The sequence below is a fragment of the Pipra filicauda genome, unplaced genomic scaffold (genome assembly GCF_003945595.2).
Source record: "Pipra filicauda isolate LSUMZ 115617 unplaced genomic scaffold, ASM394559v2 scaffold38_size3968069_pilon, whole genome shotgun sequence".
Lineage (NCBI taxonomy): Eukaryota > Metazoa > Chordata > Aves > Passeriformes > Pipridae > Pipra > Pipra filicauda.
The window spans coordinates 631,185-658,486 of record NW_024104520.1 but is presented as its reverse complement, the minus strand read 5'-3'; the positions used below and the strand labels follow the sequence as shown (position 1 = coordinate 658,486).

The window sequence follows — 27,302 nt, the reverse complement described above, 5'->3', positions numbered from 1 at the left end:
AAGCCTCTGTGCCAGAGAGCGATTCTAGGTGCGTTTGATTTACTAGCAGAGATGTAGCTAATGGGGAACAGAGATATAAAACCAAACCCCTCCTATGACAACCAGAACAAAGAAATCTTTTACATCTGGAAATATTGAGGCAGATGATCAAATAATTAGCACTGCAACATGTTTGTACTGCCTGCAGCTAGAAGAACTGCTCTCTGTGGAAGCAGGAATGTGGTTGAGCCTGCAAAAACGTGATAAGGGATCTATACCTAATATTTTCAGATGATCTGTGACCATCACAAGTAAGTTTCCATGGAGCTGAAGGAACACTTAGGATTGAACTCCTAGGGAAAATTTCCCTACTCTAACCAGCTTGGCAATTGAGGGCCAGTGCCACATCTTTACTCCTTTTGGGAAAGTGAAAGCATCAAAAATAGAGGTGTGGAAACAACCTTTTTTATTTATATCACAAGCTGACCCTGGAAACAACAATAACAAATATTCTTTTTACTTGCTTTTCTCAACCAAATAAAAAAGTCAATTTCAGTTTAATTATTTCTGTAGCACTTTAAAAGTTTCTTCAATTTCCACATAAAGTGCTCCAAATTGAAAAGTGGAAATATTTTCCTTGGAATTTTTATTTTTACACAGATCAGACTGTTTTGCAAACTTGACCAGAACTTAAAAATGGTTCTATTTTTACAAAATCTTCACTTTTTGGTAAGTATGCTGTTTACACATATCTTTACCCCAGCTGGAATCCTGATAAGTTTGCATATCATAAGGAAAAATGTACAGGTATGGATTTCTATGCTGATATTTCATCACATGGGTGGGCTGATGCTGGCTGTAGCTATGAAATACAAATGTAGTATATACAGATCTTGCTGATCTAGTAGAAGTATTAAATAGCACATCTCCTGGCCCTTTTACAGAATGATGATTCAAGCAATCCGTAGGTTCCTAGGCTGCTGCACAAGATCACAGCGTGATCACACGTGTATGATGGCATAAACAGATGAATAATAGCAACTGCATTTTCAGTCCCACCCACATTTCACCTTATTTTTTAAATCACATAACACCTACACACAATGCTTGGCTAAGACTGACAAGTACAGAGCACAAGAAAATCAGTCTGTTGTTGTCTGTATGTGTGTATTTCAGGAGGAAATAATAGCTGGGGTTTCTTTTTCCTTTTTTTTTTTTTCTTTTTCTTTTAAAGAAATAAATCTGAGAAAACAACAGACAAGTGATAAAAGTCATTAGTTGCTATAGGGCTTCAAATGCTAAGTCCTAGCACAAATGCAGGTAGGATTGGAGACTGCTGACCTATTCAAAAATATTGCTGCTTGGCTTCCCAGTTGGGCTGCCATAAGCTCCAGCACACACCATGACCTTGCCTCTGTTGAGAACTGGAAGAGTATTGCCCTTGACTTGAATGGAAGCAGGATCAAACCCATCCCAGACAATTTCATACGCTACGTGTTGGTTGTGCATGCCAACATTATGCAATGGGGTGAAAAATGAAAACCTGTCAGGCACAGAACTGGTGCACTCAAGGACATACTGTTATTTGTTTTGCAGCTTTGCCACTCTAACAGGGATTAACAACATGCCATAGATAGCTGCCATGATAAAACCAACCAAAACGCTTCATTTTCTGACTTTCAGAACAGGATCGAAACTTTTGAAGGAAATGGTTTGCTTGGCCTCAAGTTTTTATTTTAAAAAAATCCTGAGAAAGCATTTACTTTTTCCGGACTTCTCTCTCCACTTTTCCTCTCCTTTGTCCCCCAACTAACAGAGCAGCAGATTGAATGCACCTCACAATTCCTTTATTAATTATTTTTCCAACCAAGTTGGTAGGTATTGTAAGTCGCCAACCTTCGCTTTCTGGAAATTCTTTGCTGTATTACTGCATAGCAGAGTGGTGTGACAAGGATAAAGAGATTAGAAGTAATTTCATATAACTCCTTCTGTCAAAATCTGCAGAGGGCTTTTACTGGTAACTCTGAGTGTTGCTGAAATTCTTCATTAAAAACTTTCAATATATGGGCAGGAAATCTCTAAGCACTAAGACACAGGGTAACCAAAAAAGAAGGAAAGAAGGAATTTTGAATTAAAGTCTGAACAGAGAGAATACAAGGGAAAAAAAGCCCAAAACACCGCTCCAGTACAACAGTAATAATGCATGTTATCTCCAAGCGGGTTGACGCCAATTCAGCTTTGAAAGCCAGAAAACTACATGCTGATTTTCACCAGTTTCAAGTAATTGACCATAACCACTGCAGACACAGGCTCTCCCTGCCACCATTAGACAGCCAAGGTAGCTGTAAGCTTCTGATGAATGGTCACTACTACAAGCTGCCATAGTCCACAAAAAATTCAGAGTTGTGTTTTCCCTGTTTGTTGTATCAGCATACTGCACATACAGTCTAGACAGGCAAAATCTGGCCAGCAGATCAGGATCTTTTCCTAGTAAGGTGGTCAGGTATAGCCCCTAGTTTTGTCAGTGTGGGAAAGCAAGAGTGAAGCACAGGGAGAAGAAGGAACTACATACGATCTGGCCAATGCAGCCCGGCCAGCCTGCTGACCTGAGCAAAGCTTTGAAGATATTAAGAGGATGGCTTGCATTTTCTATGATTGTCCTGTTAAATGAACAGGGGAGCGGACAGACATGAAATGACAATGACAATCCTTCACTTTTTGAAAAGCTACTATCGTGTTACAAAGCAATCATCAGGCATTGCAGGTCCTCCTCAGAGCCCGTGACCTTGCACAAGAACAGAGTGCTGGTGAGCACAGGCACAGGTGCGTGAAAGGGAACACACCGCTACCACGATGGGTTAGGAGAAGAGTTTAAATGCTTTGTCCCCTATTAGAGGTGCAAACTCTTCTTCTGCTTTTTTGGGAGGTCCTTTTGTCATTCACCCATTCTCCTCCTGTCCCCACAGATCCCTGACTATGCAGTGGCAGGGGGCTGGCATTTCCCCACCCCAGCCACTTGCTCTGGTGCACCCTGACACAGCTCTACAGCCCAGGAGGGACTGAAGCATTGCATGGCTTTCCTCGGGTACCCTCCAACCTGACAGGCGGTACCACTTCCCTCACTCTTGTTTCACCAAGCGAAGGTGCCAGCCTGGGTCTGGATGTATCCTGCAGACCTGTGCATGGGAAAGCAAGTGGTACAATGTGCTGATTCCCCTGAGAAGTGCCAGAGGTTCCCTGGAGCACCTCATATTTGGAAGATGGGTGATGAAAACTGGATTTCACACTGCTCTGGACCCTCATGGGAGATAGTGGCCTCCTTTGCTCTCCATGCAGTACAGGGGGTGGCCTTGCTCCTGCAGAGAACCTGGGCTCAGGCACCAACGGTGGCTACTGTCCCCACATTGTGCCAGAGGCGAGGGGGTGACACAGCGTCTGATGCACTTTGAGAAAAGGGAGCTCATAGCTAAGGAACATAAAGAGGCTCTTGATTGCAGCTTTCTGTCCTCACCCTGCACATGAATCCTGTGTATCACTGGCCAAGTCATTTGAACCAAGCTTTGTACAGATGGTGACCAACTGCATGTTCCTTGTTTTCATATGGGAACATTTTCTGGTCTGCAATTTGCTTGCAGATGCAACGAGCACATAGAATGCAAACGAACTGGCTGGGAAATGCACTTTGAAAATGTGGATCTTAAGCAAAACTAAATTTTCTGGAAAGTAGAGTCATGAGGTAACTAGTGTGACTGACTCATACTGGTAACTGAAGTGCAAACAAAACAAGAAAAGGAGGCAATTTGTTTTGCCTCAAGGTAAACATTTAATTTTTGGATTCTCTACCCCATTTCTATTGTTAAATTTGGTAAAAATTTTTAAATGAAATTTCATTCTAAAGCAAAATAATGTGGTTGCACTATTTTGAAAACACGGAAATAACACATCAACTTATTTGCATAATTGTATTTTTGATCACCCAAAATAACCTCTTAGGTTGACATAAGCCTATAGCTAGAGCTTGTTTACCCTAAAGCATATTGTTCAGTGAAAATAACCTTTGTCTAAGCAAGTTCACCTGTGCCTGGCCCTAGCATCCTAAACTGTGTGGTCAAAACTATGGTAAACTTTTTAATTTATATCCCGTGTCCCTATTTTTTTAGTAAATAAATATCAAATGGTTGTTGTGCAGATTATCTTATTACTGTTTGTAAGTGTTTAAATGTTATAGCAACGAACACCTCTAAAAAGTCCAAGAGTAATAAATCTCTCTTTAGAGCAAAGCAATACAAGAGTATGAACAGCAGAAGAAAAAAAAAATAAATATTTAAAATCCACTGACCATCCTCCTTTTTATGCATGGTATATGGCAAGGATCAGTATTGAATGTCTCAAAATCAAACTATAATAATACATACCAGAAGACAAATTAGGATTGTGCAGACTATAAATCTGGCACTATCTGAATTCCACACTTCATATTTTTTATGAGTAGGATATAACTGCACAGTTTCCTAAGCTTCTCTGTATCTTTTTTTGGATGCAAACTGAAAACTAACCCCGAATGCCATCATGGGGCATCCTGCTGATGCGTGTGCCACCAGGGGGGCAGCACATGAGATTTACTGCATGGACTTCTGTTTCACAAAGTAACAGTAAATGACCGAGGCAAAGCAGCAGCAAGAGGGAAGAGGCAGGGGGACTCCTTCTAGCTTCCCAAGGGAAAGCTGGAGTGGAGAAAAGCCTTGTATTCACATCCCCAAGCACTTTTGTTTGGGCTTTGTCCAGAGTCCTTGGATGACCTGTCCCTTTCTAGTCCTACTCTTGTCTAATACCAGTGCCCCAAACTCACACCATTTCCTTCCTCCACTCATCGTCTCTAGCCCTGAGACCCTCTGCCTGACTGGCTCTGTTTGCAGCCCCGCCATGTCAGACTTTGCTCCCAAATGTGCTGTCTTCCTGCCCAGCCACCAGTTCTCAGTCACTACGGTTTAAGTTATCCCCTCAAATCCGTCTTTCCATCAGCCTTTTGAATCTTCATCAGCTTTTCCAGGCAGATAGTTTTCTTTCCTCTCCGACCTCCATGTCTCTCTTCTCTCACTTCTCCTCCCTTCTGCTCTTCTGGAGCCTCAAGCCCCAGGACCTGTTTTTTGCTTGCTTTACCTTTAGATGCCCTATATACTGTTCTTGAACTCAGGGCACAGAGCCCAGCAATCTCACACCAGACCTGCAAATCAAGTCTTGGTCAGAGCATAGGCAGTGTGAACAGTGGTTTCTGGGACTTGGATGTTAAAAGTTGAAGTTTCTACTAAACACATGGAAACTGATTTTCAAAGGTTTATATTCTGCTTAGACCTGGGTACCCCTGCACAAGAGCGACTTGAGGTCAAGTCACTGCCCTAGGAAGAGGTTGCAAAGGTTTGAAAAAAGCAAATTCTCTAACTTTGATTTTCAGAAGCAGTCAAAACATTTTAGGCTAAGAGACTCCTGGGCCTCTATCCAGGAAAATGAAGAACAATTCACAGGCCCCAGGCAGATATTTTGGGTTATGTGTCCAGCTGTGATTGGCACCTTCCCTCATCCTTTCCCAAGGCTCTTACAGCACAACTGCCCATGCACAACTGCCCAAGCCTATCAAAATGGAGGCATAAGCCACACACAGAAAAATCCCTGAGATTTGCCAAAGCTCCCCACAGTTTGGCCATAGCAGATCCTGCCGCAAGATGTCACAACCCTATGGGATGTTCAGCTATACTGCAGAGACCAGTAACCACAAAACAGATATCCACAGCAACCAGAAACAACCCACTTGACTGTGCCATTGTTAACTCGGGCATGTCATTTTCTGTGGAAAGGCAGGGACGTGAACCCAGGTTTCCTCAGTTTATACGAGTGCTTTTCCTGCAAAACCAGTAATTCGTATACTTTTCACTTCTTGCCTGGCTTGTTCTACACCTTATTGCACATATGCATACAACAGTAAATGTGAATTCAGAAGAAACCTTCACTTAATGGTGATTGACATTTGCAAGAGCTTTAAGAAAGCAATGATTTTGGCTTCAGTTACTTTCCAGGTAAGGATTAACAAACCGATGAGTTAACTACTACCTGATGTTCTTTGTTTAAACCAGGCTACGTTTCAAAATAGAGACAGCTTTTGGATTTTTTTGCGGAAAGATTGTGCTTTGATTTGGAAATAGGGAAGCACAGCAAGGATTGCAACATGAAACCAATAAGATTAGATGAAGACAAGATGTGATGGAAGTGGTTTGGATCTATAGAAGGAGCAACAAAATGCTGTTCATCTCACCATTGTCCATGTCACGGTGCTTGATTAAGAAGACACAGAAGCAGTGCCTGCTTGTCAGAGGTCAGGCAGAAGATAAGCCCTTCCTGCATTTTGGTGGCTGGAACCCAGATTCAAACAATGTGGAAATGCAGTGAATATGAAAGCCTGGTTCCTTCCCCTTGCCTGTCATTCAAAGCTCCTGATGTTGGCAGGTAGAGGGTTCATCCCTTCTGGTTTTCCATGGTCTCAGCATCTCTGCATCCAGCTGTCTAATGCTCTGAACCAGCTTATATAAGCCCACAGACCACTCACTTTGCATCCTTGCAAACTGATCCCCGACCACGGACCCAAACTCACTGATTGACACAGAGAGAGCCAGTGGAGAGCGTGAAGGCCCCAGAAATTGGTGCCAGTGCCAGAAGGTGAAGGTGAACATCAGAGGATGGGGAAGTGGTGAGCGAGCAGTAAGTGCTCCTGATGGCTGTATTGCACCATATGGAGGGAGTCCAGCCACAGAGGAGTTTTGATTCTGTGGCTTTGGCCAAGTTTTGCTTTGAACACAGAACTCTGAAAGAAACTTGCACAACAGCAACTAGCAAGCTTATCTAATCCTTTTTGCACTGGCCTCAGCTCTGGAAAGGGCTTGTCCAACCTGTTTGTGGGTATTCCTAGGGCACAGGGGACAGATAGCCTCATATCCACCCTGTAGTGGCATGATTACAGCTCCCAAACTGCAGCAGGACCCTTTCTGATTACTTTGGAGTACAAGAAAAAGAGAACATACAGGTTGCCTATGTATTAAAACCATGACGGTGTGTCCAAAGTTACTATGAACTTACATCTGGCTTTCAAATCCCCTGTGCAGTGCCTGTTTTGGGTACGAGCAGCATTCACAGAGCTGTAGTCTTTAACTGATTTTCACTATTACCAGTATGAAGCTTTATTGCAGACCTAACCTTCTAGGCTTACAGATACAGGGTATTTTTCATAAAATTAGGTTTATTACAGGTAAGTAGACCACACCATCAGCAGTTTTGCATTAATTTTCTTTGGACGTCCTGTGTTTTTTACACAACTTATTTATTTAGATAAAAACCTGTTGTGTCAGTTGGAAAACATAGAGGGAGAGATGCTTCATGATAGAATAAGGTACATCCCTATTACCTCTTCTATATATGCAGTATATTCTTTAACTACTTGTCTCTTGTGGCACTCCTCAAGAGTGTATTTCTAGTGTATCACAGGAGGAGAGGAAAAAAACATACTTCCTGTCTCTCAGTGGGGAAACTATTGCACAGTGGGGGAAAATGATCCCATCGAGATCACCCCCCGAAAGAGAAGTAAATATGGTAACTGACAGACTGATTTGTATGGATACCTACAATGCATATACTCTTTATATATTTATATAAATATACAAATATAAATAATATTTTTTAAAGATCAACTACCTACAAATGGAAATGCCAGGATCAGGCTCATATTTCAGTTTCCTTGGTAAAGGCCAGTGGGATGGACACCACAACAGTGGCAGCAACCTGTTCTCAGCAATCCCATAGCCCAGGGGCCAGCAGAATCACAGGTAATGCCTTTCAAATCCCTAACGTCTTTTAATGGTGCCTCTCTTACCACTAGCACACCACCACAAACTGATCTTTAGGAGATGAAAGGAATCAAAAAGATGCTGTTAAAACTCCAGATAATGCTCTAGATGGGAAAGGTGGAGAGGGGACGGACACAGGGGGAGGGTGAGGAGGTGGAGGGGGGAAGGCGGGAAAGCCCTGGAACTGCTCTATGAGAAAAACACTTTCCCTGGGCTTTTTTCATTCTGATACAAAAGCCAACGGACAAGGCCACCACTACCTCCAGTTTAGCAATACTTAAACACACCTACTCAGAGTTTCTGGCAATACATTCCACATCCCTCAGAGCTGCAGGTTTTATACAGAGCCCCGTATATCAACCAGACAGTGACCTGATAAACTTTCACCGAGACAGGTGGCCATGGGAATGGCCAGGAATTTGCACAGGAATTTCAACAGGAATTTTCCTACTTAGACTCATAAGGTCAGCAGACAGTAAAAACTGAAACTGTTTGCCAGTCTGTCTTGCTGCTTACCAGAAATGTAAGCTTGCAGACTACCTGCAGAAAACCAGAGCTTTCCGAAGAAATAAAGACTGACCATGGTCTCTGCAACAAGGACCTGCAACCACCTGTGACAAAACACAGATCAGAGAAAAGACCTTCCAACATCAGTGGGGGCTCCAGGGGCCACAGGCTGGCACATTACAAGGCAGAGAGGAGCAGAGCAGCACAGTCACAGGAGTGTTCAGGAACTGTTGCCTATCTTGGACCCTGTTCCCACCGATCATACACCACAGGAGGCAGGGCACTCTCCTGACATCCCAGACACCCCTTGACACCCCTGTGGTGCTTAGGAAGATTTATTCTACACCCACATGTCTGACCTGTGACTCACACAGGTAAGTTGAGACTTGGAACTTCAGTATGTGTAAGAAGCACGTAGAAGCCTTTTTGTTTATTATTGCTCAATACAATTATCCTCTATGAAAAATACTTTTTTTTCCCCCTTCCTTGCAGGACAACTGTGGCCTGTTAGGGCCATGCCCAGGTTGAAGCTTGCTTCTGGGCCCTGGGGTTGTGCAATGCTGCTGGGTATGTCTGCAGCCACCCTGGGCCTGGCTGCTCAGGGTGAGCAGACAACCTTGTCAGCATCATCTCCTCTTCCCATTCACTTCGTAAACACTGACTAAGACACCACACACGGCAGCAACAATAAGCATGTTCAGATCTCCTCGACCCAGACGGGGGTGCCTCCACTGAACGTGTGCTCTCAGCAAGTCAGTGTCTTTTCTTCACGAGGCCAAGAAGCCAAGGGCAGAGTCCCTCTTCCAGAGCCACAGACTGTATGGTACTCCCAAAAGTTTGAATACATTGACCCATCAAGTCTACCTCTGCTTCCAGCTTTACCTGTGACTATGCTCCTGTGAGCTTCAGGCACTGTATTAGTGCTACCTTTAAGGAAATACTAATGACAGTGAAACACCTCCTGTGGGGACTAGCACTCACATTAAGATGTGGATAGCAGTTTATGAACTCTGGTGGAATTTCAGCATACACAGTCAACAGAAATTTTACTGCCAGAAGCATGCACATGACATGGACATAGCCTCAAGTCATAGTAATAATGTTAATATTTTATTGAGGTGAGTTGAACGTGCTCTTTTGTTGCAGAAACATCTATAGGACATGTCCCTGCCTGCATGTTCGTGTTTGACTCTGTCTTCTCCCCTTGTCTTTCATCCCTTTTTTCCCCAGCTCTGGCTCTTACTCCCTTCCCAAGCTGGAGAGTTCCCTCAGCTGCACCCTCCTGCTCAGTCCTCATGACCTGTTTGTCACCCCAGCACACCCTTCAGCTTTAAAGACCTGTTAGCCACAGTCTCTTCATACTTCCCTCCTTACAGGTTCTGAAATCTTGAGCATGGCTTTCAAACCCTAATGAAGTACCTCTGTCTCACGTTTTCCGTAACTAGGATCAGACTCAGTGAGTTGATGTTTTCCCTGCTCTATCCCTCCTCCTCCTCTTCTTTTCAAGGATCCCTCACTTCTCATTTCCTTCCTTCCCTTCACAGCAGATGCCTCCCCCTCCTCCATCACCTTCCTCCTCCGGTTTTGATTCTCAGTTTTTCTTTTTTCACTGTTGCTGATTTATGCTGATGACCCATATCACCCCTCTGTCATGCTGTATCCATCTCATCTATTCCATTCTCTGCTGCTCAGATCCTTTTCTTTTCCTAAAAAAATATCAAAACAACCCCCACTTCCCTCTCTCCCCCCAAAAAAACCCAACAACACACGAACAACAACAAGCCTGTTTATTTAGACAAACCTGTTTATTTGCCATGCACTGTTCAGGCTCCAGGGTCTCTACTGCTGAATTTTCTCTGCACTAACCTTCAAGTGGTCCCATTCAACACCATCCATTAGCCTCCCCCATTATGTCCCACCATTCAGCCTTTCTGTGATTTCCACTCCATCAACCCTAATGCTTTTTCTTTTTCTTTTAACCCTTATCTTTCCACCAAGTTAAATTGCAAATTCTCCCTACATTTCTATTTCCTTAAATTTGCTTCCCCACAATATCCAGTCCAGCCAATGCCCCTAACCCAGTTTTTCTGATAGAAAGAGTGGAAGACTATCCATTGCTTCCAGCTCAGCATGCATTAAACAGTCTCTAATACCCCCACTCTCAAGGTATACCCAAAGTCTCTTTTGTCTCCTTTCCACAGAGACCATTTCTGCTCTGTCTGCAGGCAGGGCACAGTGTTTATTTGGGCAGCCTTGCTTTCAAGGTACAGCTAAGATCTGTTGATGCTTTCCGCTTGCATGTCAAAGACATTGGCTACTCTATCTGCCCTCATAGTTTAGACACTTCTCTGGGGTCTCACCCTCACATTAGCTCATTAATGGCAATATTCTTTCTTCTGCTTTCATAACTAATCTGCTGTTGATCTACAATCTTGATCCACTGTTTCATCTTCAAAATACTATTTCAAGGGTCGTTTTCATAGCTTTGAGTGTGGCATTCCTTTTTTGTGCTCCTGTTGACCATCTTTCCATTCTCTAACAAGTAAAATAAAAGGTGTCCTTATGCACAGCACTTGCAGAGGCAGGCAGAGCTGAATAGCACAAATGGGTGCCTTTTGGAGCTTTTGAACATCCGCTTTATGCTTCCCAACAAGTGCCTTTCTGTTTTCCCTCATAATTCCTCCCTTGGACTACCTCCCTGGTCAGAACTGCAGAGGAACTTTGCTCACCTCTCCTAAATTCCTTCTAAAATCTTTCTCTTGCTGCTGAAATAGTACAACAACAGCCAGTCTGCTGGCATGCTGTGCTCACTCTGTACCCAGCTGACCCCCTCACCACTTCCTTGTGCTCCACCCACATCTAATACATTTCTTGCCTCTCACCGGGTATTTCATGCATAAACCCCACATGGCAGTGACAGTCCTTCCGCTCTGCCTGCAGAGCAGGTACACACACAGCAGAAACACCCAGGTCAGGAATCCCAGGTCTATGACACAGCAATCATTAATGGCATCTTGAACGTTACTGAGAACTCAACTTGTTGAAACTCAACCTACACCCTGACTTGTGATAGAGCTTACTAAGTTTCTTTAATAAAAGATAAAAATGCAGAGGAAGTATTTCACTTTATTTCAAAGGCAGAAGTCAAGCACATCCATTAGGTACTCAAAAGGCCAAAACATGAATGCAAACCCTGAGCTACATCACTTGGCATTTTGCTTCTCCAGAGTAAACCTCCCAATGGCCCTCACATTGGCAAATATAATAGAAAGTATTTTGGTTGTCAGTGGTTGGTTAAGCCATTCCCCTTTTGGAAACAGATGAAAGTTTCTGTTGTCTCATTATTGGTTGAGGATTCTTGTGCATTTGTAGTTTCTTTCTACCTCGTGATAAATAAGCGTGTCTGTGCTGATTTTGTCTCAGCTTTATGACCTAGCTAGGTGAAAGATAACATCCAGACTCTTAGTATGTAAAACACGCTTTAAAAATATCAGAAATCTCTTTCTCCTTTTCAAATAAAATCTTACTTGTGATCGTGGCAAATAGAAGCCTCAAAAGGACAAAAAATGCCCTCAAATATCAGGTAGTCAGCTTAGCAGTTACTAAGAAGTTGCTTTGCTCTGTTGAGTTTACTGTGTCACCAAAACCCCACCAGCCATAGCTATACAAAGCCTGCATTGTCTCAGCAAGGCTACTGAGATGTTCCTGATCTTGGCAAGAGCTAGGTGTACCCAGAAGCATTTTATTGAAAAAAATTACAACAGCAGAAAGAAATATTATTTTAGGTCTCGTACTGAAAAGATAAAGGTCAGAGCCCTTCCTTCTGCTAAAGGAGCCTACAAAATTATTCCATTCACAGGACTCGTTTTACAACCTTGAAAATTGCACTTAAAAGTCCCCATATGAAAGAAATTCTGAAGTGACTACAATTTAATAAAGGATTTGTGAGTTTAGGTCATCAGCAATTTGGAGATTTCAACTTCTTGACAAAAAAGGCAACTACACGCACCCATATACAGGCATGGAGATAGACTCTTCATAGTTAATCTGTCAGATCTGCTTCCTTGCTACAAAGCAAACCTGATCTTTTTGTTCATCCAAGTAATTGATTTTTTTTTTCAACAGGAACAGGATGTGGCAATGTTTCTTCACAAAGAGCACATACTTGCCCCTATTAAATTTCTCAATAAAACAGAGCAATGTTGTTTTGGGAAGCTATGCACATATGATCAGGGCCAACAGTTTGAATTAAAAAGCCAAGATTATGGTTTTTTTTCACCTATAGGTGTTGTATAACATCTGCTGGAGTTTGTCACTCAAACAGTGCTGTGGGCTCCTATGGTAAACCAACAGGTACTCACATACCCACTCCAGAGTAACCACTAGATCTTCTTCTCTAGCTGTAGGATATCAATAAATTTTGACCATGGCATTGCCAACCCAATGAACCCAGGAATTCAGTATTCAATTACGACCATAAAAATCAACTTCATTTGTTGTCAGAGCCACTAAAAGCCTATGATGGTAGAAGCAAGAATTGACATCTATGTTGCTTGGATTAAATACTTTTATTCAGCTACCAAAAAAGCATAATTTCCAGCTTTTTACCCAAGTGATCTTAATTTTTACAGGGGGAAAGAGCTGACAGTGGGAAAAATATATCCTAATAAGCAAAAACAAACCCCTTCTGCCTTCTGTCAGATGGTGTCACAGCTTTCACGTAACAGCGTGTAACATTTCACAGAGCTCAAAGTGAAGGGGCTCTGCCATGTGGAGGAAACCAAAATTCCAAAATGTGGGAAGCTGCAAAAGCAGACCACAGTGCCAGGGGTAGCCCTGCTGAAGCCAGCCAGGCATGGGCCACACAAGGTCAAGTTTTCAGACCAAACTGCCATAGAAACTGTATGCCATGAAAGCTCTACCATCTCCACTGCTTATATTAAATACTTTTATTCCAAGATTTTCAACTTTTTAAAATCTGTCGTATTGAAGGCAGCTCATTTCTTTACTTTCTAAAACTTCAAACAAAGATTTTGCATCCTCAGCTGTAGCAGGGACACTCAGAAATTATTAACAACCCTATTTACATGCCAGTCAACTCCAAATATTTCTCTAACCACTCTTAGTATGTGTCTCAGAAGAAGTCGGACCCCTAAAAGCAGGGGAGGGGGCTGGGTTCTCCCCGGGCGAGAAGGCGAGGTGGGAGCAGCTGCCCTCGGCTTCCAGCAGGATGCACAGCACTGAAATAAGCCAGGAGAGCAACCTCTCCCAGGACGGGAATACGCCGAGGAGTGGGGGGAGAGAGAACGAATGTGCAAAATGAGTGTTTGTCTCTTGGTTTATCTCCCAGACAGCAGTCTGTTAGCTTTAGCTTCGAGTCTGCCGGACACCAAGCGGCCCATTCCTGGCGTTATCTCCCCTTGCTCTCTGAGAGTACATGCTGCTTTCCAGTTTTCCAGCTGTATACCAGGCTCCGCTTAACACCGCCTGTGACCTCTCGCCCCCTCTGGCCCGGCACCTGCGGCGCGGGGTCCGGGGCGCAGCCCCCGCTCCGTCCCGCGGCCTCCCGAGGCCGCCGCGCTTGCGAAACGCACCCAGTTCCCCCTCTCGCATCATGTGAACTCGGCCCGACTGGTAAAGAATAATTGCAGACTTGTCCAAATTATCATTTGCAAAGTCTAGGAGGCACATAAGAGCACCGATACTCAACTTGCGTTAGCCTCAGGCGGCTCATTTCAGCCTGGTCTAATGCTCCTGCCCTTTGCCAGGTCAGCCCAGTTGAGCTGATAACATTTAGGAGGGATTTTTCGACCTGTTAAGTCCCAGCCCATCTTTAACTATTACAATAGTTTGGCTTTAGCTCAGAGTTTTCTTTTACATTCCTAAGAAGAAATGAGCTGTGTAGCCTTACCTCTAAAATAAAAATAAAAATAAAAATAATAAAAAAAAAATCTGCTATTTCTTTTAATGTGAATAAGGAGACCTGGTATTTCTCATCTAATCACACATATCTCAGCATGAAGAAGATGCTTGACCTCCTGATAGATGCATGGATTTTAAATGGTCTTCAGAAACTTTTCACAGATAAGATTCCATTTTTATGCTAATGTCTATAACAGACTGGCAGAGAACAGCCTCAGAGCCCTCTTGTCACTTCCCTGTCACTTGTACCACCAATCTGCGTTCTGTATAAATACAGTATTTTAAATGTTCAAAAAGAAGCAACCATACAAACAAAATACTCCTTCCGAAATTGACTCCAAAGACATTAGGCACATCAAGCCGTGGTTCTTCTTTGACAGGGAGCAATATACATCTTTTAATTTAAAACTCTCAGATCTGCAAATCACTTCTCACTCTATCCTTATTTAATATCTGCTTCTGCCTCTCATCTCTCGGCTTTCTTCAGAATCACCAGAAATCTGTCACTTGGAAAGAGTCAACAAAACTTCACCAAGAACTTCTGCAGTCCTCTCCATTTGCCTTCCCCCCCTAAAAATACTTTTAAATGTGTTTTCTGAGTGAGCTTCTGTTTGCTTACATTGTCAACCCAATCACAGAAGAGTAAAGGACAACCCAATCCTCAGGTAAGGACAGAGCAAGTGTGGAGCAAACCGAAAAGCGACAGCACCTACCTGGAGCCCACCTCAGCGCCCAGCACCATTCGCAGCAGCGGCAACGTTTTGGGGCAGCGACCTAACGCATTGTCCTTCCTATCGCGCTGCTCAATGAGAGTTGAGCAACTCCTTGCACTGCTGCTTGGAGCAACAGCTCTCCAGCTCTCTCCCAACGTTAACCCCCTCTCTTGGCTCTTTTTTTTTTTTTTTTTTTTTTTTTTTTTACAGAGTTTTTGAGCACTAAAACTTGCAATTAGTACCAGCTAAGCCAAAGCCCCTGCTCGCCCCTGCCCTAAGCCGCACATTCCAGGGCGCTGAGCGGGGTCGCTGAGCTCCCTGCCGGCACCGCACAGCTCTTCCACCCCAGACCCGACTTTCTGCCTACAAACTCGATAAGGCTGCAAGAGCTCAGGAACACGCACGGAAATTCGGACAGGGGAAAAATTGGTCTGTAATCCACAGCCTGGGTGGTTTTTATTATAGTCCTCCCCCCTTCCTCCTCTCTTTCTCTCCGCACTCACGGTAGCAAGGTTGTCTCTTGACTACTCCCTGCCTTAAACTCACCAAACCAGATTTTTACTCCCAACACCTTCCCGTAAATCTGAACTGAAATTTTACCCTGCTTGCTTGAGCTTCGGCTGGCTGAGGGCCAGTACAGCATTCCTGTTGTTTTAAGAGGGCAGATTAAAAAAAAAAAAAAAAAAAAAAAAGAACGAAAGGACTAAAAGAAAGAGGGAAACCTGGAGAGATGCAAAGGCTGGAAAGAAGCAAACTTTTAGAGCACCTTTACTCAAAATACTGAGGGAGGGAGTGATTCCCATTTTTCTTTAAAGAGCTAAACCAGTGATTTTTTTTTTTTTTTTTGCAATGTCAGTCTTGAGAAAATACCCTTCTGAGCAATCTGCATCCTTCAGGTAAATAGATATTTGAAAAGAAAATAAACCTCTGGTACTTACCTGAAGGACATCATCACCGGCATCAGCATAGGAGGGAGAGGAGCCTATACCTTTGCCTGATCCAGTTACCCCAAAGCAGTGGTAACTCTGGTTAAAGAAGTGCCACATTTTACACTTTTCTGACCTAAAGTTACATGTGGTTTCTAAAAAAGGAAAAAAGATAAACCAGTTTATAAAAAACCCCACCAAAACAACAAAAAAAAATATCAAACCAACCAAACAAAAACTAAACATCAACCAAGCCGTCTTTTAACCTCCGGGTGATCCCTCTGACCGTTGTCTGGAAGGCTTAAAGAAACAATGAAGCAAGACTGTAAACTTTCTCACTCCCTTTTACATTACCTGTCTGTGCCTGGCTATGGGCTTTGATGTATTGAAACAAAGCACAAGACCTGTTTATAGTAAACGAAACCAACCAACAGAGAGATCTAATTCAGACTTGTGACTAAACAAACTGGAACAGGAAGCACACACCAGCAGATTTTTTTTTTAAAGTAGTAATTCCTGCTTGCATTGTCATGCAACAGCAAAAAAAAAAAAGAAAAAGATAGAAAAAAAAGTTTTTTGCTTCTCCCTTCAGTTACTCTTGTTCAAATGTAGTTCTTTTTTTTTCTTTTTTTTTTCCTGCTGAAAAGCAAAAAAACCCAAACCCCAAAAAAACTGAAAAGACAAATCCAAAAAACCGCAAGTAATGTTCCATCATATATATGCAAATACTTAACAGAACAACACTTACCACTAATAATGATCTCAAGATCTTACTCATCTATTTGTTTCCCTGTGTAGGACGTTTCTGCAACTGTTTAGTGATGTGTCCCCCACCTCAATTAACGTCTGTAATTGATGACTGGATGGAGGATCTTCATCTAGGATAGCTGGACGCATCAAACCTCCAATAGTAGACTAGAAGTCCAGCACATTAAATCTTTAAAGAATAAATAATACTGGAGGTACAAACTAGTGAAAGAAATTGTTTTTCATAATACTTCCTAATTTTAAAAATAATTCTTTTTATTCCTAATTAATTCTTAGTAATTCCTAATTAAAAATTCTTACTAATTTTTCTGAATTTTAAAAAGAAGTATTCAGAGTTGAGTACCCACTATGCTGCTTTGTTAGTGGGATATTACCTATGCTTTTTGAAAGCACTTTGTCCTTCTAAACATGTATTTCTCTAATTGTATTCCTTTTCCAGTAGAGAAAAATGTCACAGATTTTACCTAAGCAAATCCACCTTGACTCCCTAAGAGAGTTTTGCTTCATGCAGAAACCAATGAATCAAACTACTATTGGGATAATATAGCTCACAGTCAAATGTTGCAAAGTTCAAGTTAATAGTGTGTTCTCTCTATCATAATTCAAAAGTTAATAAAAGGATGTGATTGCAGTTTTAGCAAATGCATCATGAATAAAAAAAATCTTTCATTACATATCTGTATTAATGAACAAATAATCATGGAGAAAATTTTCATGAAATACTTGAATTAAAATGAGAATTCAGAATTAGCAGCGAACATTTTATGCAGTTAAATTCTGTAAAGAAAAACAGTCCAGAATAGCAAATAATGGGGTTTTAGTGATACAAAAATCTCTTAAGTATTCTATCACACTGTTCTTTAAAGTCATGATCCATTTGTCCAAAGTGTCGCTTCCCATAGTGTCCTCATCCACTAAGTTTGCCAATAAAGGTCTCAGGCAATCCATCTCATGTAGAGAGAACTTATGCTGCATTTGCTCCATTTAGAGGAGTAAAATTGGCATTTCTGACAGCAGTAGTTCCTTGCCAACACGTACAGATTACCTCTAAATTAGTGCCTCTGTAATACACTGAATGGTGCAGAAAATGGAAAGACATATGAACACACTGTCCTGCATGTCCAGAACACAGCTATACTACCAAAAGTCCTGGGTGCATCAGTGTGGTAAAACAAACTATTTTAAGGTTTGCTGCTAAAAGTGTAGCTCTGCCTGTTCTACTGACTCTTCACATGTGCTTGTGGGTCTTGCCTGTGACTGGCATATCTCTGAATAATAAAAAATTCATCTTATTGTAACAACTGTATTGGTTATCCTACCATGAGATACCCTTGTCAGTGCTGGTCAGACTGGATTTGCTATCCTCTCTGAAAGCCAGTTTCACACCTTTCTGGTTGAGGATTCAAATAGGCTTTCTTGGAAGATACCAAAGATAAGAAAGAGTTTGACTTTTTTCTTAGTTCAGTTCAGCTGCACGTGAAGAGCATGACAGCACAAGAGGAGTCCAGTTAGAGCTAGTGCCAGGCAATAGCTCATCCAGCAATCAAAATACACTTTACTGCTCATTGTGTGTGATGAGACACTCTCTGTGGACATTTTTGACATTTTTTTGACATTAGAATAATTTTTCTCTGTCTTGTCCCAGTTGTCCATCTGACAAAGTGTTTTAAGCAGTTGTCACCTCTTTACATAGGAAGGAAAGAGTGACCCAGATGTAATTTGCTGCAGCACCCTCCAGCCAATGGGTTAAAATGAAAGAGCAGTCACAACCCTGCAGCATGGAGATTTCCTGTTCCTCTGCCAAGCCATGGTAGGGTTTCTGACCAAAAGCAAGAATTTAATGAGTCCATAGCAAAGCAAATTAAGCTAAGTGCAGCATGATTAGGCTGTGAACACTAATCTTTAAAGGCAATAGTATTTGATTAAGGAAGGCGTCCTCCAAAAGTGATGTTAAAATTGCAGTAAAAGACATCTAACTATGAACATTCAATGTCAGGGGGATTGGGGTGGGGTTTTTTGGGGGTGAGTATGCCTCCCAGTTTGTAATGCTTCCTTCTGAATACGGCTTAGTGTGGTATCAGTTGTGCAATACCTATTGTGCAGTTTATCACTACTGCCAAGAGCTGACTTTACTGCAGCAAGAAACTGCATGTTGAAAGTTTGGTGACTGCATTTCATTCAGGAGACTATGAAAAAACTTTTTTCTCTCTCTTTCTCTAATGGGAAAACTATAAAAAATGCAAGTGAGCGTGTGTTACTCAAGAATGGATGTCTATTTATCAGAAAACTAACTGGAGAAGTAGAATATTTCTTACTTTTACAAAAAGTTAAAAAGCCTCTAATTCAACTTGGTTTTCTAACACAGAATGTTTCCTAGTACAAGTTAAATATTTTAATATAATTCAGTGAGCAAAGAGTCTCTAATTAAGTCAGTCATCAGACAGTGGTGGATTTTTCCTAGTTAAAATTGAAGCTTGGAGAGTGAACATTTCTGATAGTAATCTGTAAAATCGTGCCCTTTCTATGTAAAAGATCTCAATATGCTTAGTTGGTAACACAGGACCTTCTCCTCCAGATAGGTCTTGTGTGGAGCTGATCTCTCATATTTTCTCATCTGCTCTGTTTTCTGTCTGATACTTCTATGCAGTCTGTTTACAACCCCAGTCACTGTGGCTTCCCTCAGTCCCCATCATCTCCTCCCAGTCTGTACCTCTTGCTTTCCCACTTAGTGGTTTGACTGTCCTAGCCCTCCCAAGAGCTGCTTCTTTTATCTACACACATTTCAGATTCAAGCCTTCATTTAAACTGGTAATGTCTCAGCTCTTCTCATTCTTGTCTCCATCTTTGCCTCTGCCTAGCCATGACTCCATCAACACCAGCCCAGGTCATAGTAATACTTCTTTTCTGCAAGTAACCTCATGCATTCTTCCAGGCTGTCCTCACACCCAATACAATTTCCAAACAAAAAGAAGCAGGTAAAGCCACTGGTGCCTTTTCCTTGAGTCCCTCATTAAGGCTGTCTGTTGTGAGAGCAGTGAGAGACTCTCAGTGCTGTGTTTTGGGATGGGGATGACATGCCTGGAGGTGTGCCCTCACCTGGCACTGGCAGAAGCTATGCAGCCTGCCTGGCTGTGCTGCAGCAGCTGTCTTCTCTTTGCCCTTCATCTCACAGCAAGAACTCTCCTCCACCTCCAAGTCCCAGCTCTCAGTCACTGTGTAGCCAGTTACGCCTGTGCGAGCTGGGTACAAAGAAGTCTTTTGATTTTAGGTTTGCATTTGCTGTGTGCAAGAGCCCCCAGTCACAGAGATGCAGCCACAGTGGCTCCAGGGCTGCTCCCCTTGCCCAGGGCCTTCGAGCTGCCAGGGTGTCTGCCCCCAGCAGCCCCAGGGTGGGGATGGCACAGCTACGCCCCTCTTTGATAGCAGCAGCTCTATTTCATCTTTGATGTAAGCCCTTTACTCAGGGCAGCGGGCATGTCTGGTATGTATGCCACGTGCTCCTGCTGCGTTTGGCTAGAAAATACTCTTTGGGGGTTCCTGGAGCCAGAGAGGTAGATTGAGGTGTTTTAGTTCAGGGCTGTCTGCATCATGCACCTTGGCTGTATGTAAACATGCCCTTACATAACCCTCCAACCAAACCCACAACTCACAGAGTGCTGCAACAAGCTGCTGCTCTTTTTCTCTCTTGATTTTATTAAAACTTTGGAGGGAAGAGAGCTCCACACTTTCACAGACCCACAGGCAGCACTGCCTCCAGCACAGAAATAATATAGTAATGTAATTTCTGTTATTATTATGCTAAGCTCTCTCACATATACAAAGTGGGTTTTCAGTCCTCATAATAAAATGAGGACCTGGCAATGCTAGGGCAAAACCCTCTCAATGTAGTATTACTCTCCTCTCACAATTTCTCAGATCAGAAGAGCAGATAGTTTGCACAGGAGATCTTGGAGACATGCTCTGCTTTGCGGACGGCTGAGAATTCACAGGTGAAAACTTGGGCTCTCATTTCATAGCAAACATATTTCTTTAGCTAAATATTGGAAGCCATCGCTGGTGAAATCAGAAGCTGGGTAAAGTCACAAGGCTATGTGGTCAGATTTAACCCTGCCTAGGAGTCACACAGTGCTGGTCTGGTATTTACTCTGCAGTCACTTGTCTTGGAAGGGAAGTGAAACAGGCAAAGTGCAGCAGAAGCAGTTCAGCAGGAAATTATCGTTATGTACCAAAGCAAGCCCTAAGAACAGAATAAAAATCAAGCCAAGTAGAATTCAGCTATTTACTAATTCTAAAAGGGGTCAGGGGGAGGAGGGGGAAGAAAAGAAGTTGCCTATATGCATAGCTTCTCTCTCTTAGCACACAAAAGAAGCAAGGTCTGAGTGGCCACTGAGACAACATCAGATATCACTACAGTACATGTAGGCACTTGAGTGCTTGACTGGGTGTGAGCTTCTGTAGAGGTCAGGGGGGCAACTAGGAAGGTTTGTGACTGTGGGAGAGAGGGGGTGCTCACACACATCCCATAATAGTCATGGGTGGTTAGCAGAAAAAAATGTACTCAAATGATTCAGGAACTCAAAAGTAATGGTGAGAGCTGAACCCCCTCCACCCTCCAATGGACAGAAATACTCCAGCAGGACACGAGACACAGACTGTGGGACTATAATGCAGAAAAGAAACCCATCAAACAGGAAGGTCACCCAGATATGCAAGATCTCTGTCCCACATAAGCCTTATGTTAATAAACACTGATATTCCTTTTGACATATAGCTAGGTAAAATTAAAAAGAGCGCTTTTTCCCCCCCCCAACAAAACCAGGAAAAATTATTGCAATTCAGACTATTTACAAAAATATTTAAGCACGTGATTTCTTGGACACAGAAGAAATCAAATAATAATGAAATTGTTTATTTGCAGCAACAGATGACTCTAAACTAGAAGTCTCCTCTGCAGGCTTTCAGTAGGACTGTTCACCTGCACTGCTGTACACTTCTCTGTTCTCCGTGTTAGCAAGCAGCTTCTGAGCCCTCAGTTGTCTCCAGTCTACCTACCCACCCATGAATAATCATGGTATTATAGAATGATTTGGGTTGGAAAGGAACTTAAAGATCATATAATTCCAACCCCTTTCCATGGGCAGGGACATCTTCCACCAGACCAGGTTGCTCCAGGATGTGTCATCCAGAACTTCTCTGGGCAATATGTTCCAGTGCCTCAGCTCTCTCATTGTGAGGAGTTTCTTCCTCGAATCTAGTCTAAATCTACCCTCCTTCAGTTTAAAACTCTTTTAAAAAACACTTTAAGTAACACTTTTACATAACACTTTTTTGTAAAAATGTTCAGTTTTCATGTTCTTGACCTTCTAACCTAGAAGGACATATGCTCAAAGTTCAGCAGGAAATTATGGTTACCTTTGCATTTGCCTTGGCTTTCAGCAAAGCTCTGCATTAATACTCAAATTTGGAAACTGCTCTTATTTCTAATACCCACTCTGGTACAGGAGTTCATTCAATAATGGGTGACAGATGTCACAAACCAACCTCCATGAGATCAAATTAATTTTTTAAGTAATTCCTTAAAATACATATAGAATAAGTAAAAAATATATATAGTATAAGTAATAGCTAATAACAAAAAAGGTAACTCTTGCTGTTTTAGCTTTCCAGTCCAAGTGTACTCTATGCTGAGGAAGACCTGTTGAAAAAGTCTATTCAGATGAAAACTTCTGTGGGGAAAAACATGGGATGTGATCCACATTTGGCAGCGCTTAGCATAACAAGATGCTGATCCAAGGCCAAGCCCTTCCAGATATACAGTAAGATAAGCTACATTAGTGATCATAATAAACATTATCTCCTCTGTCGGTTTTGTCCTCATATGAAATATTTGGCAGGTTGATTAATTAGAAGAAAAACGAATGGCTTAGTCTGGTCTTAGTAAGAGAAGGTCAAATAAATCTGTATGCCCTAAAATAGTCTCTTCCCAAGAGAAGTAAGAAGTACAAGTTGCCACAGATCCGATGACTTACACTGCTTGGAAGTCAGCCACCTTCTGTGCTGTGTAATGAGACTGCCATCCCTGCTCCTACAAAAGTAGAGAGTTTATATGAATTTCACAGGCATTAATTGTGGGGGCTTTAAAATTCTATTAGCTTAGTAATTAGTGGTTTGCTAATAATTACCTTGACAAAGCCAAAATATCTACTGGCATTATAGACAGAATTGTTTTAAGCAGGAGAGACAGAGACGAACACGATGCACAGAGTCAGCAGCACCTTCCCTCAGGCCAATGCTGACAGGACTGTGTTTTTAGCAGAACTTTCTACTGCAATGGCAAAGGTGCTTTTGTGGGTTTGCTTTGTTGTTGTTTTTTTCTTTTCTCTTCTACTTCCATAATATTTACTACATTTTTCTTTCTTTCTTTCTTTCTTTCTTTCTTTCTCTTTCTTTCTTTCTTTCTTTCTTTCCTTCTTTCTTTTTCTTTCTTTCTTTCTTTCTTTCTTTTTCTTTGTTTCTTTCTTTCTTTCTTTCTTTCTTTCTTTCTTTTTCTTTCTTTCTTTCTTTCCTTCTTTCTTTTTCTTTCTTTCTTTCTTTCTTTCCTTTCTTTCTTTTTCTTTCTTTCTTTTTCTTTCTTTCTTTCTTTTTCTTTCTTTCTTTCTTTTTCTTTCTTTCTTTCTTTTTCTTTCTTTCTCTTTCTTTCTTTCTTTCTTTCTTTCTTTCTTTCTTTCTTTCTTTCCTTCTTTCCTTCTTTCTTTCTTTCCTTCCTTCCTTCCTTCCTTCCTTCCTTCCTTCCCTCTCTCCCTCCCTCCCACCCTCCCTTCCTTCTTTCCTTCCTTTTCCCAAAATTTGCCACTTAAAATTGCAGGTAGCAAAAATAATAGATTCTACCCAGCGTGCAGCAGCAAGTACAGAAAACTAGAAGTAGGCTTTAAGCCTACTGTGTAAAGGTTTCAGGCAGACACCATGCAAAACCCTATAAGGCTCTAACCCTGTTCCCTCCCATCTGCTACCACTTCATTAGTACAAGCTGAAGTTGAATCAACAGAGAAAAGTTATGTAAGCACTCCCAAAATGTTGTTCAGGTCAAGTCATCTAACTCAGCATAAATAGCCCCTGAGCTACCAGCGTGGTGCTACTGAAGGCAGCGGGGAGGAAATGTGTAGCTATTGAGGAACAGCCACCACCTGGGAACAAACCCATTCATGCACACAAGCTACTGCAGTGGCACCAGCTTCATGCCATCACACCTCTCTTTACATCAGCACCATGAAAAGTTTCACCAGGTGAAATATTTTTCCCCTTTCAAGGCAAGGATCTTTACTAAAACACTGAAATTTTCATTCAAGTTTACTCTTGTTCTTAGTTTTCTTGTGGAAGATAGAAAGAAGAGCAATGATGACAATGGCTTTACAAAAATCTCAATATCTGAGATGTGATGTTTCCATTCTTCTTTAATATAAACTTGTATACACTGAAGCACATAAGAAAACAGTAGTTTTACTACACATAGTTGGGTTGAATACTAAGAAAGTTCGTTGGGTTGAATACTAAGAAAGTTGATTGGGTTGAATTCTCTAAACTAACAAGGTAGGAGGACACCTACCACAATCCAGGCTCCATTTTCCAGGCTCCGTTTCCATAAATTACAGCTATCACAAAAAGCATAATTCTGAACAGAGAACCTGCCATTAGCAGCTAGCATCCTAGTACAATTGTGGTAATAATTGGAAGAAAATAGTCAAATATTCCTGAAAATTTTACATGGCAGGAGAATTTTGCACACCTATCAACGAGTTCTGCTTGCAGATGGAAGGATCCTTTTTTCCTACCTGTTGGCTGCAGCCCTGCAAACACCTGGCTACTTGAAAAACAAGCTGGGCACCTTTTGTCCTCATGTTGTCACAGTCACAATAATAGAAGAGGCTTTGAGATGTCATACTGTGTGTCCCCCTTCCTAAAGGGATGATCAGTTACTCCCACACTATTTCTGACAGATGCATTGCCATTAATAATCACTGTTAATTATGAGCCTGGAGACCATGTTGTGCCCATAGTGTTTGCAATGGGGACTCTACTGTCCCGATGCATGATACTGTAGGAAAAAGATCCACCTCTCTGTTCCTTACGTGTGTTGGCTTAGAGGATATCAAAAAAATTCAGAAGAGAAGGGAAGTAAATAATAATTTACACTAGCAAAGAGACAGGATTCTGAACACAAAGGTAATTTTTGTGACTTGTGTTCCTTTTAATTAGAATCATAGTTTGTAATAGTGATCATGGGAGCAATGCATGACATTTCCTAGCAAAATCTCTCAAATTCCTGCAGGAATTTTTGCAGTAATGCAGCACTTTCAAGCATAATGGACTTGTAAAGTATCAAAACTATAGCAGAGAGATTCAGAATCACAGAAAGAAAAGCCACTTGCTATCCTTTCAGCTTCTGTTTCTGCAAAAACCTATAGTTACCATGTGCGTGTGATGGATCCAAGCAGAAGACTTTTCCATGCCTATTGGTGTGAGGCAGGAGCCAAACCATGAGGTGTTCACATTTTGAATAGTCCAAGGAGCTGACTATGCAAAGTAACAAATAATGAATAAATGTGCTAGACAGGATGGCAAATGGCTGAAGAAATGTCCTTTGTAGAGGCAGAAGGCCTAGAGGGCGAGAAGAGGAAAGGAAGGAAGGTCAAGTAACTTATTCAGCTTCTTCTGACGTTTTGGATAAGAAAAATATTTTCTTTGCACCAAGTCAGCAAAAGCGTTTCCTGACGTCTCGAACTCTTCACTGCTGTTTCTTTTCCCAGTGAAAGCAGCTTTCTAAAAGGCACCGAAAAATGTGGATGCTGGTCAAAGGAATGTTTTAACTGTCCATCTCTAAGCTTCATGCTGACTCTGTTGCTAGAACACCCAGGCACTTTCCATCAGGGATGCTCCTGTGCCAAGGGAGAGCTTCACTTAAAAAGCACTATTGTGCAGGGAAGGTAAAGAGTGCAGGGAATGGAGCAGCATGAACCAGCAGCAGGGAGGAGCTCTGATGTGCAGAAAGTCAGGTGTGAGTGCCTGATTTAAACCAAACCCTTAGACAACTTTTCTTCAAGCATTCAAGCCTGTAAGGTGCTTTTGGGTTTCCCTCCAAGGCGAGTCTGTAGCAGGGGACAGCTCAGTGTTGTACTCTCACTGCTGCTGAGCTGCTGTGAACCCACTGGGTTTTAAACTCATTAGTGCTGTGAAACAGCAATGAAAATATTTCTCTGAGTAAATCAAATGGCAAGGGAAGCTGGGGCTGGATTTGCCTCTGCTGTTTCTGAAATGTGAACGGTAAACTGGGACTTCACTCTGCACTCGGGTAGAGCTGATTTTACTTTTATGGGACTAATTGTTAATAATTTCAAATTTTTCCTATTTATGCCTTTTATTATGCTTTTAGTGACAACAGGTGAAGTTCTGCAGTGCAATTGCCTAAACTGAAAAAATCTGTTTGCACGATTTGTAGAACTCTAGGAAAACAAGATTGAGAAAAAACTGTAAATATTTTGTATTAATGTAAACTACTCTATTCACTAGTAAGATTCAGACCCGCGTTTCACCCTTGCTCCTAAGTCTGAAATGAGCGAAGAGGACAGCGCGGGGAGGGGAGCATTCGAGGGCTGGCTAGTCACGCTGCCAGAGGAGGGGGACACAGGACGGTCGTGCAAGAGGCGGCTGCTGCACGGCCACCTTGTGCCGTCCTCCTCAGCATGTTGTTCGGCAATGGCTGGTGTCAGTGAGAAAGGCGGGCTGTACCTTTCTGAACCTGCGGTGAAGCCACTGACCCTGCACGCCCTGAGACACAGCAGTGTTTCTCATCCGGATTGCTAAGTGGTGAACGTCCTCCTTACCTCCTCCACACAACGATTTATATCCTCTTAGGACACTCCAAACAGACAAATTATTACTAGCACACGCAGTGCCCTGGATAACCTGAGTGAACTCATCACAGTAGACTTGTATTTTGTTTTTTAGGGTGCAGAGCAGTCCTTCCAAGACTGGACAGCAAATGGCCGCTGTGTAAGTTTTCCCCCTGCCACTGAAGTATGGCATTGCTAACACACATCTTGCCAGCCAAACTTTACCGGTCTAATTCTAAACTTTAAGTGAACCTGGGTCAACTGCACCTTCGTACTTTGCATTATAAACAAACACCATGCAGCAGCACCCCACGACCTGGTGTTTTAGGGAGATGGTCATCAATGAAAAACTCTAACGAAAAAACAGCTTTCACCAAATCTCTCAATTATGTGCTCATTCTATGTTCTCAAACTAGGGGGTTTTACCTTAATTTTTTTTTCCCCCTGCTGCTAATGAGCACTTGAGAATTTGATTTAGCTCCTTGGAATGACTGCCACTTACTGCTAGAATGTTAATCTGTCTAAACCCATTCAGGTCCTCTTACTTGGAAGTCAATCACCTGGAGCCTGCATTTCAAAGAGATGCTGGCTAAGGCAGTCACAACAGCAGAGATGCTTTGGGACAATTCCCATAGCTGGGAGTAATCTCGGGAAACTCATAGCTACTAGACAGAAAACAAGTCTGTGTTGAATTGCAGGGATAAACAGAAC

General features: G+C 42.2%; 1 protein-coding gene across 2 annotated transcripts in view; it reads right to left on the bottom strand.

Annotated features, from left to right (window-relative positions):
- RBM47 (RNA binding motif protein 47) overlaps positions 1-16,050 on the bottom strand; it is a 78,842-nt gene extending 62,792 nt beyond the window's left edge. For both annotated transcript variants that reach the window (XM_027731616.2, XM_039385023.1), the window contains exon 1: positions 15,949-16,050. In XM_027731616.2, the coding sequence (XP_027587417.1) occupies positions 15,949-15,977 (29 nt within the window). In that variant the 5' untranslated portion in view covers positions 15,978-16,050. The remainder of the gene's footprint in view (positions 1-15,948) is intronic.
- Positions 16,051-27,302: the final 11,252 nt, after the last annotated feature.